Source organism: Melanotaenia boesemani, chromosome 21, assembly GCF_017639745.1.
Source record: "Melanotaenia boesemani isolate fMelBoe1 chromosome 21, fMelBoe1.pri, whole genome shotgun sequence".
Classification (NCBI taxonomy): Eukaryota; Metazoa; Chordata; class Actinopteri; order Atheriniformes; family Melanotaeniidae; genus Melanotaenia; species Melanotaenia boesemani.
Window position 1 is genome coordinate 11316945 of NC_055702.1, and position 10879 is coordinate 11327823.

General features: G+C 39.8%; 1 protein-coding gene and 1 long non-coding RNA gene across 3 annotated transcripts; both read right to left on the reverse strand.

Annotated features, from left to right (window-relative positions):
- Positions 1 to 1439: 1439 nt before the first annotated feature.
- On the reverse strand, positions 1440 to 2963 carry LOC121632599. Its single transcript, XR_006008930.1, has 3 exons — positions 2921 to 2963; positions 1957 to 2028; positions 1440 to 1841 (listed from the first exon to the last, which is right to left on the reverse strand). It is a non-coding gene; the product is annotated as an uncharacterized LOC121632599 (long non-coding RNA).
- A 2249-nt stretch (positions 2964 to 5212) lies between these two features.
- ghitm (growth hormone inducible transmembrane protein) lies at positions 5213 to 10595 on the reverse strand. 2 transcript variants are annotated; one of them, XM_041974519.1, is made up of 9 exons: positions 10505 to 10595; positions 9960 to 10121; positions 8005 to 8107; positions 7404 to 7515; positions 7168 to 7309; positions 6910 to 7018; positions 6494 to 6682; positions 6008 to 6179; positions 5213 to 5914 (listed from the first exon to the last, which is right to left on the reverse strand). In XM_041974519.1, exons 2-9 carry the CDS (start codon positions 10089 to 10091, stop codon positions 5827 to 5829), a joined length of 1047 nt encoding a protein of 348 aa, XP_041830453.1. In that variant the 5' UTR covers positions 10092 to 10121; positions 10505 to 10595; the 3' UTR covers positions 5213 to 5826. The 2 variants fall into 2 exon arrangements, with proteins under 2 accessions (XP_041830453.1, XP_041830452.1); XM_041974518.1 differs by lacking the exon at positions 10505 to 10595 and adding an exon at positions 10460 to 10477.
- Between the last annotated feature and the right edge of the window lie 284 nt (positions 10596 to 10879).

The window sequence follows — 10879 nt, forward strand, 5'->3', positions numbered from 1 at the left end:
TCGGGGGGCAATGAGCATGCCCACACCTGCTCAGCGCCTCTCACCGGGAGCAACTCCAGAATGGAAGAGGGTCCAGCCCCTTTCAAGGACAGTGGTTCCAGAGCCCAAGCCATGCGCCGAGATGAGTCCAACTATATCTAGCCGGAACCGATCAACCTCGCACACCAGCTCAGGCTCCTTCCCCGCCAGAGAGGTGACATTCCACGTCAGCCAAGGATCAGACCCCCAGGGTCACCGCCTCTGGCAGCCGCCCCAGCTCACACTGCACCCGACCCCTATGGCCCCTCCTGCAGGTGGTGAGCCCACGGGAGGGAAGGCCCATGTCACCCTTTCGGGCTGAGCCCAACCGGGCCCCATGGGCAAAGGCCCGGCCACCAAGCTCTCACCTCTGTACCCCACCTCCCGGCCTGGCTCCAGAGGGCGGCCTCGGTGACCCCTGGTCCTTGCTTTGTCATCATCATAGGGGTGATTTGAGCCGCACTTCGTCTGGTCCCTCCCCTAGACACCTGTTTGCCATGAGTGACCCTACCAGGGGCATGACGCCCCCGCCAACATAGCCACTAGGATCGTCAGGACGCACAAACTCCTCCACCACGATAAGGTGGCGGCTCAGGGAGGAGTGCATGTTCTTCCTGTGCATGAAATGCTTCCTCCCATTTTCACCCCCAAAGAGAAAAGCATGTTAACTGATGATTCCATAATGACTGTAAAAGTGAATGTGAGCGTCACCAAACAGGATAAAAGAGGTATAGAAAACAGGCCTGCAATTTATCTAATAGAAAGTGGAATTAGGTATGAGGCTGTTCAACAGTGGTGGGGAAAAGTTTTCAGACATCATTAAATTTTACACAATTTTACACATTGTTATGAAATATTTAAAAAAAAAAATTTTTAAGATTTTGTTTTTTAGGATTTGTTTAGTATTTTGGCTGTAACTGTACTAAAGGAGATGGCACTTGAAGACCTAAGAGTGATTTTTAATGCAGTATTTCACAAATGCATGGGGTGTCTGAATTTATTTTTCCACCGCTGTATTCGTACATTTAGCATTTATATCATTGTATGCAGAATAAATCAAGAGGCAGGGATGCCCACAGAGATTTTTTTTAGGGGTGGCCATATGGTGGCCAGAGAAAATAGCAGGGTGGCCAAAGGTTGTTAAGTCTGCGATGCGTAACTACACAAGTCCATGTAGTCTGCTGAACAAAAACATGAAGTGGGTCAGTTTGAGCTTATGGCACATAAGAACTTCTGATCAGAAGTGTTCCAAGAAAAAGACTAAATGAAATTATCTGCCATTATATAGGGAAGGCTATTTTCATTTATTACAGCCTTGGTTGTGTGGGTGGGGGACCAAATTCAGCTAGGGGGTCTGGGGGCATGCCATACAGGGTAATATAATAATATTATATTATCCCATAATGGCATATGGGGAGGGACATTTTGGGCATATCTGAACAGACTTGTTCCTCTCAATGTATATGGCGACTACAGCGTTGACCTACTCAAACAACCTTAATGAACATCAGCACACTGACTCTTCTCTCCATTAGATTGCACATTTATTATCAATTTGCATTTATTTACATTCTCATGTGTTTATTTTATCGATATTTGTGACCAAAGACAAAATTACAGGGGCAAAATGGCAAAGAGAGGGCACTCACTCACTCAGGGATCTGTGTGACCAATAAGCAGTAAACATGGAAATTATTATACTCCAACCACTTATGAATGGAGAATCACATAGTTGAAGCCCCGTCTCCTGTCGTTGTACACGGTCCAAGGGTAAACCTTTAGATATGGCTGTTTTGGTCCATCTGCTCGTGACTGGGACATGTCTAGAACAACAGAGAAAAGCTGTCATTATTATAAAAAAAAATATAATGACAAGACCTTCTTTCAGAACTGATCTGCTAAACATCAATTCTGCCACCAGGAAAACATCATCCTCACCTACTGGTCCATGAGCAGGTCCACTACCTGGAGGCCTGGGCTGGTTGGGATCCAGCTGTTCTGAGCCCTCTACTGTAAAAGATATTGATCATCATATGCAAATTAACAGAGCCTGCTGTTTCTATAAGATGATTTAGTTTTAGCGTGTTACTACAGCCCCCAGATTACAACATCAGGATATCATTTTTAACTATTACTATTCATCTCCAGAGGAGAAATTCTTGTCAACACAGCACTACACTCTCAATATTATAAGCTAAAGCTGGAGTAATAAACAAATAACAGTTATGGAAGAAGCACAAGGACGGTAATATTACACTCCAAGAAATGGTCTAGGATTCGATCAACTCTGTGATATTGTTCTGAGAAATTAATCTAGTACAACTGACATCCGTAGAAGTCAGGGAAACATTTGCGGTTGGCTTAAGTTGCCTCCAGGTGTAGCCACAGTTTCATTCTCTCTGATTCTTTCTCTGGCTGCCTAGCATTTGCCCTGTGCTGCTCTCCTGTAACTGTCTGTCTCTTAGAGAAGAAGGAGGAAATATCTTTGGAAGACTTTCTCTTCACTGTCTGCAAAATGACATAACGTTAGCACACAGTGCCTAATTAAATCATGACGCTATTATAGCAAATTCTTTATAATGTTAGCTGCCTGGGCAGTGGCATTCAGACAGCTAACAAGGTTGTTAGAAATGTTCTCCATCTAACGAAGATAAGGTTAATAATGTTATTAACTAGCTAACGTGTGCAAACGTTAACTTATGAATGGCTTGATTTGCTGAACATTGGCTAACGTTAGCTTCGTAGCATTAGTGCATGTAAAGGTAACTATATTGCCATTCATTCCAGGTCATCTACATCCACATGTTAGCGCTAGCCATCATCCCTGTAATTATTTAAACCCCACCGACAGTTCGCAGAAAACCATTAAACTGAAGTGCTTGTGGTTTTATCATATACTTACTGACAAGTCTTTTGTTGAGCTGATTGTGTCCTTTCTATTACAAGTGGCAACATCGCTTTTTGATCTTCCCGCTTCGGTGTCCTCGCTCTAAGGCCATTTCAGTAGGACCCTACATGTGAGGTGCCCTCTGTGTGCCTGTTTAAAATACTTTTTATTTACTTTTTTTATTAGCTTTTGAAATAGTTTGACATTCAAATATAAACAAAGTGTGCTGTGCCAAGTTAATAGTAAAAAAAAAAAAAAAAAAAATTTAAATAAAAATACAATATTTTCTGGGGTGGCCAGTGGGGTGGCCAGCTTTTTGTTCAGGGGGGCACTGGCCACCCCTGGCCACCCCTTGGGGGCGTCCTTGTCAAGAGGAGCATGAGGTCACGGTAACTTCCCTCATGCCTCACGCACAGCTTTGTGACTAAAATAATATTAAAGTAACTGCTCTTCATCGTTGCTTTTAACTCATTGTCATCATGATTTTTAACCACTGTCCGTAAGGAGCAACTTTTTTCACCTCTTGAGGGTTAAGCCCCCCCTTTCTTTAAATCCTAGAGACGTCCCTGTGCAAAGGTATGGTTGAAAACAGAGCTGTTGGGACTGTATCCCTGTGGTGTTTTGACCAAAGCATGTTAAAGACATTTTGTTAAAACCTCAGGAAATCAGATAGGGGATACAAAAAATATGTTTCCTTTAGTTGCTCAGTGGATATCAGTCATTTTGAGTCATAATCAGGGAATCAACTGTAGTAGAACATGCACAGATCTGCTGTCTTCTGGGCTTATATTAGTCTCTCTCTCCCTACACACACACACAAACAATCTGCCTCAAACCTCTAAGCAGTAAAAGCCTTGGATCCTAACCAAATATGAGTCATCAATCTAAAAATGACTGGCAGAGGGTGACATGTATCCCCAGAGATGGCACATTTCTGCATACTGAACCCTTTGCCAATTTCATCCATTATTTTCCTCTTAATCCCTCCCATTACTTAGTGTTTATATACAATATGTGAAGGATTCATGTCCAAATGATGCACATGATCTGGAAGGTTTAAACTCTGCTTGGCAGCATTATACTCCACGTGTACACGCCTTAACCAAACACCTGCATATTTACAGCTGTTAGCATCTGTTGCAAGTGCCCTGGTTTGAAGGTTTCATTTTAGAGGGGCAGCCAGATGGTGGACAAGAGGATTACGACACTAAGCCTTTGTCATCTGCTGCTACACACTGACTGTTTATGGGGATATGGGCTACTGCATGCACCCCGCTGGTGTCAGTCTGGTCTGAACCGCTAAGAGTGTGGATAAAAAATATTAGAACATATAAGTAGTTATATATCAGATTACTTTGTGGTAGCAGCGGGGTCTAAGAATTAAAGCTTACACAGTGGCTCAAAACAATTAGTATTAATTAGTGTTGGACTGACTGAAAATTGGATGTTTTGCGGAGAACTTAACTGTAATACTGAGTTTAAAATTTGACAACTTATTAGTGAGATCTTTCTAAAACACTGCAAAATAAATCCTTTCCCAAGTGCCAAACTGAACATGAAACAATTACTAGTAAAACAAAGTACAAGAATTTTCTGTTGTGTTCAACACTGAACAGTGTTCCTCTATGGATCAAATAACAGTTGGATGGATTATAAAAAAGAAAACCTCAAATGAGAATTATAGATATGTAGACAAAAAATTTCACCACTTTTGAAGAGTGACAATAATAACATAAATGTTTGAGAATAAGATGAGTCTTACTCACTGTCATGGTAGTATTAAAATAAATTAAAACACCAGAGGTTTATCTCATTTGGTTTAATTTGTGCCTCTCTTATCATGTCCCTGGAAGAGTGAGAAGCTGTGAGAATATATCAGAGAAAATCTTTTCAGTGTCTACACGGACCAGTTGATCCCAGAGTGAAAACTGTTCCAAAGCAAATGTCTCGCGTTTCATCTGGTTAAAAGTCTACTATCTTGTCTCCTCCGGCCTTGTGTCTGTCCTCAAGCTGTCTGATCACGTCTCTCAACAGAGAGACTGATAGATGAGGAGTTGACATGAGGAACAGGATGTTTCCTGATGGGAAACAACATAAGGGGTATAACTCTAAAACCCAGAATCTGAAAAATAATTAGGATGTCATCAGTTCAATCATTTATGCGTGTTTGTGTGCTACTAAGGAAAATTAAAGATTTTTTTACATGTCTACTCAATATTTCATTTAAAGACCACATTTGAAAACTAGCCCCCCGCCCCCCCCCCCAAAAGAAAAATCAAAAACTCAAACATCTTACAAAAAGACATCATCTTCACATGTTTATTGACTTCATTGTTGAATTTACTGCATTTTCTCCCCCAAAAAGAGCTAATGTCAACAGAAATGAAATATCACTAAATTCCCAAGTTGTTACAGCTTAATTTCTTCTATTAATTCAGAGAAGTCTGTGGTTGACACATGTGGCATTTATGTTAATATATATTTCTAAACTGTAATCTTGAATGACAATAAATAAAAAAAAAAGATTACAAATGATACCTGAACAGAACAGATTTAACACACCTGTGACTCCCTGGATAAACAATAAAATTCCAAAATAAAGCAAGAGCTCAGTCTCGAGTGTTATGAATGTACAGTACCAGTAAAGGGTTTCGACACACCTACCTATTAACTTTGAATGAGTATGCATGCCTAATTTTTTAACTAATACTGTACATCAATTCATCTTCCTTGGTTGCACTGGCAACACACATCTCAGAGTGCGATTCTCATATTCACGCATGTACAAAGCATTTGTGTTCATCTACCAGCTACATAAGACTTGTTTCTAAAAGATAACATCTGATGTACGCTGATAAGAAGAAACAGGACCGTTTTCAGCTCTGTGGAACAAAAAACTGTAGCAGAACTCATCGTGGTATTCACTTCCGTCTTCCACTTCCACCATTAGCCAGAATCATCACCAGCCTTATGAAAATGTTCAGTGTGTCCATGTAAATCCCCATACACCTGTAGGATTAATCCACACAAAAGAATTTTTAAAAAACAGTACACCACCAACAGCACACTGCAGAAATAACGGTAATCCCTGGAGTTACTTACGCATTAATGGGGTCATATTTCTGCACTCCATAGAGAGGGTGTGTCTCAGCCCTCTTGATGACCTTCTGTGTATCATAGAGGAGGAACATGCTGAAGAGGACCAAGCCCCCATAGATGGCAACAGAGTACAGGCCTGCCCCTAAAGCTGAGGTGGGTGGTAGGAACATCGACCCTGAAGAGGAGAAAACACTTCCTGTTAGTCTCCAGCACAGATTCTGTGTGCAACTTCTTTTTTCCACAAATATACTTTCTATATTTACATTTACATTTATAACACCATCTGCTCTAATTTTCTTGACAGGACTACCTATAATATTCACAGAGAATGAGAATTGTCATAAGTGCCAGATTTCTGCCTAAAAACTGCAACCAAATAGGTGATCTTATAAAATGTAATTAAGTCACATGATGCTTGTGTCAAAGTATGGAGACAAAAAACACTATCAATAAACAGTACCTTATAAATTGCAAATTAGTTGTACTAACCAAGAGAGGAAGCAAACACCACTCCAAAGCCAACAGCCAATGGTCCTCCCATGTTGAGGAACTTCTCGCTTGGAGCACACATGGCAACAGTAGACAAACCTCCCACAATGCCTGCTGTGTACCAGGCAGCCCTAATCATCAGAGGTCCTCCAAGGAGAGTTAATGGAGCGATGACGGCACCCATCACACCTTATTGGCGAACGAAGCAAAAAACACAACAGAGTATTCATTTAAAAACAAATGGCAATAAATAAATAAATAAATAAAAGTCTTGAGTGTAGAAGTATGAAAGACACCTTTACATGACTGCCCTCTAGTGTTCAACTAAAGCAACTACATAGCAGAAATAAAAAGTATGTGAGGGACCAAGTACTGTAGAAAAACAGGTTTCTGAAAGGCATCAACACATTACAAACCTGCATGAAGCATCCAGGCAAGATGTTTGGGCATTGGGCTGTGCTCATATGAAATGGACCGAACCAACATCCCTGCACCAATCATTGCTGCAAAAGTTGCTCCAATTGCCTGGGTTGGGAAAAAATAACTCATTTAAAAATGAATACATTCATTAAAAAATGTAAAAGTGCAAACATTCCTTAACAGAATACAGTGTTTACAAGGTTCTATTTTCATTTTAAATAAATGCTGCATTGAACCAGAGTCGTCAAGCTCACCAGCCAGGATCCTCTCATCATCAGACCCATAAGTGCTGGAGTCCTGCTCACAGCTACAGCCGAAAGAGCTGTCAGTCCAACACTGCCTGCAAAGTACATGTAAGTGGAGTGGATCCTGTCCTTCACATACTGAGGCCAGATCCTGTTCAGAGACAATAGTAGGAAACATATTTTCACATGTTCAGGGGTTTAAATTTAAGAACAGTAGACACTAAAACTCACAGACTGTTACTCACACTGCTTTTTCAATTGCACCGATTTCATTGGACATGCCAAGGCCATAGTAGCACAGAGCTCCAAGGCCAACTGCTGCACCTCCAGCCAGGATCATTCGCCCCATGCTGTCAACTATTGATAAAACAAAACAAAACAAAAAAAAAAGAGATTTTTTTATTTTTCCATTACATCATATTACCTATTTATTTTTAAAAAAATTTTCTACTTATTAATCCCAACCGGGAAATTCTTTCTCTGCATTTAACCCATCCTAGTTGCTAGGAACAGTGGGCTGCCAGATTCCAGCGCCCGAGGAGCCTTTTATTTGATGGTTAGCTTTAGGGCCTTGCTCAGGGGCCCCCAGTGGACTTGAACCCAGGTTCTCCAGACACAAGCCTACCTCTGTAACCACAAGGCTACCACTGCCCTCACCTTTACTTTTTTTATGGTAAAATACACATAAAGCTAACAATCAAATAAAAGCCTTCAAAGCATGTTATTACATTTTTGTTAATTATGTTCTAGTAGCAAATGTAGATGAGAAAGAAAAAAAAAAAAAAACAGTGCAGAAGATGCAACAATATATTTAGGTATACAAGCTAAATGTATCATAGCATTTACTTTTGATGGCCGTCTCTGTTGCTGGCTCAAAAGCAGCTTCTTTAAGCTGATCCCTGGTGGTTTTCACACGCCGGAATCCAAATCTGGCCTTAGTGGAATAACCCTGGTGAAAGAGGACAAAAACAACTTCACATCTTCCTGAGATTAGTGCCATCCACACCACCAGCTGTCTGTGGGAAGCGCACAGCATCATAAGCGACCAGCACCACCCTGCTCATCATCCTTTGCCCTAGGATCAAGGTATAGGTCCACCAGAATGGCTCACAGCCTGTTCCCTCAGGCAGTGAGGTTGCTGAACAGTGCCCCCTTCCCCACTCTGCCCGCTGGCACGATGTATGTAGTATGACTATAAGTAAAAACACACTCATTATACATTGGTGCCTGCACTGTATATGGCTTTGTATTGCACTTCTGGCATCAGTGCTACACAATGTTAATGCTCCAACAAAATTTCGCTGTTATGTATGGCAATTACAATAAATCTCAAATGAATGAAAGAAATGTTTAGGAGCTGTGAGAGTGAGAGCAATGGATGCTTGGCGACTGTCAACTGTCAGACCTATTTAATGATAAAAGTGTGGATACTAGCATTTAATTAAACTTATCACTTTAAATCTTAAATATTTGGCTGGTATAATTAAAATAAATGGGACTTTCACCAAGACAATAAAAGGTCAGATGTAGAGGCATACACACACAACACCACATGCAGCCATTAAAGCTACAGATGAAACCATCAATTGCTGCCATGTTTCTATGATTGTATGACACTTGTGATAAGAAACATCTTCTTCTATGAAAAACACTTAAGATCTTTTGTTTGATAAGTTAGAGGCTAAATGCATGTCATGTTTGTTTGTTTCTCCCTATTGTTTGTCTTTATCCAATTTGTAATCACAATGTTTACCTCTAAAGGCAGACAAAGCTCTTAAACTTAGAACTAGGTTTATCTGTTGGATAAAAGCGTACACGTCCCCAAAGCTAAGCCATTACTTTCAGAACCTAATCACCTTTACCTTACACAGGCGTCACAGCTCTTATTCTTGAGGGCAAGAGTTCCTGAATCCTTGAAATAGTATAAATGGACCTTCACTAGACACTGCTGAATTTGCCGATCAGTACAGTGCAAATACACCCACAGCAATTGTATAGTGAGTGAACTAAGACCAGTCTTGATTAGAAGGAACAATGATTAATCTTACTAGACTACAGCTCCATAACTAATGTTCTTATAACATAAAGGAGTTGTGTTTTGTCTGTTTTTTTGTGATTTCAGTTTTTTGTTTAGGTGTCAAGAATACTTTCACTGTCTTTGGTTTAGAAAATATATATAAGTCGATGATCAGTCATGATTAATTGCCATTCATTTACTACATTGTATCAACAGAAAGAGCCAGTGCTTACCAACATTTACTCTTAACTGACCTTCCCCTGGGTGAACGTCAGATGTCCAATCATCAGTAAATGTAGCATGTAATGTGCTTCTATATGTTGTCCTAAATCATCTCTACCATGTGCTAGATCATAATCCAGAATTCATATATCATCATCTCACCAACCTTCTCCATGGTGAAAAATTTCTGTCTTAAAACCGCCAGATGTGAAGACTGAAGTTAAACAGCCGACATTGATAAAGAAACTCTGATAAAACTGATGATCTGGCTAAAAACACGTTTTTCCTTTCATCATTTAAGTGTAGGTGTTTGTGCAGCAGGGATAAAAGTCCTACAGCAGCATCACCCAAAGAAAACAACTGGTGATAAAATAGATCATTGATTGTTTTACAAGTTTTTCTTAGTTCTAATAATCAGTTCAATATTTCATAAAACTAGACCTAAACATTATTACCAATCCAGTAAAAGAAAATAAAAGAGAGAGAAAGTTTTCCCAACACGTTCAGCAAACTTAAAATACAAAGGAACAATAGAAGACCATGAAAAAAGACATAACAGTACCTGCTGTGGCCTGAGTAGGGGTGGACAGGCTTTCAGGGTGTGCGCTCTCATGGCTGAGGAGCCCTGTGACAACACAGGACGGAGCCCAGCAAGCGGGAGACTCCTTAAACATGCCAGCCTCGCCACTAACATGGTCGCAGTGTATTTCTAACCTGTATCAGTCTGAAAGACAAGGCACAAATCAGCAACAGAGCCAGAAAGAATCTTGTAATGTAATGAAATGCTACGTGCGTAAATCAAACATCCATCTGTTTTCTTTTTAAACGTTAAACCAAGGTTAGAGTAACAAAACCACTAAACAGCTTTAAATTATTCCAAGAATAACCAATAGTGACCATTTAAGAAAACAAATAAACGAAGACAGAAGAATGGATAAGTTATTAACATGTCGGGCTAGCCAACGCTAAGTAGAACCATGCCGTAACATAAAACAGGCAGCTATATTTCTTGGATCAGCCTGTTTAAGTATTCGAACTAATTAAAAAATAACAATTACATACGACAGATAACTGTAGATTTTGTAGTCGTAATTAAGCAGTGCTTACGAGAGCAATACACGCAGTTCACCTTTCTGGAGACAAATGCGCAAGTTTCTGACGCAATTGTTTTGTAACGTTCGCAAACCTTCCTGAAAATTCGCTTGTTTACGTCATCAATAAGCGACAGACCTGGTAAATGTAGTTCAAAGAATGTGACCGTTTTATAACTTGAATTATCAATGTTTTAAGGGAATTGTGATATAATATCAAAACCAATAAAAACATAGACTCTTAATATTATCTACTTCACTGTTTTTGCATTTACTATATGTTATATTTCTACGAATAATAGTATTTATTTTTTTTCCTTATTTTAATTCTTGTATATTTCTTTTTTACATTTTTATGTAATTACTTCTTTGTAAAACTAATAAAGTACCG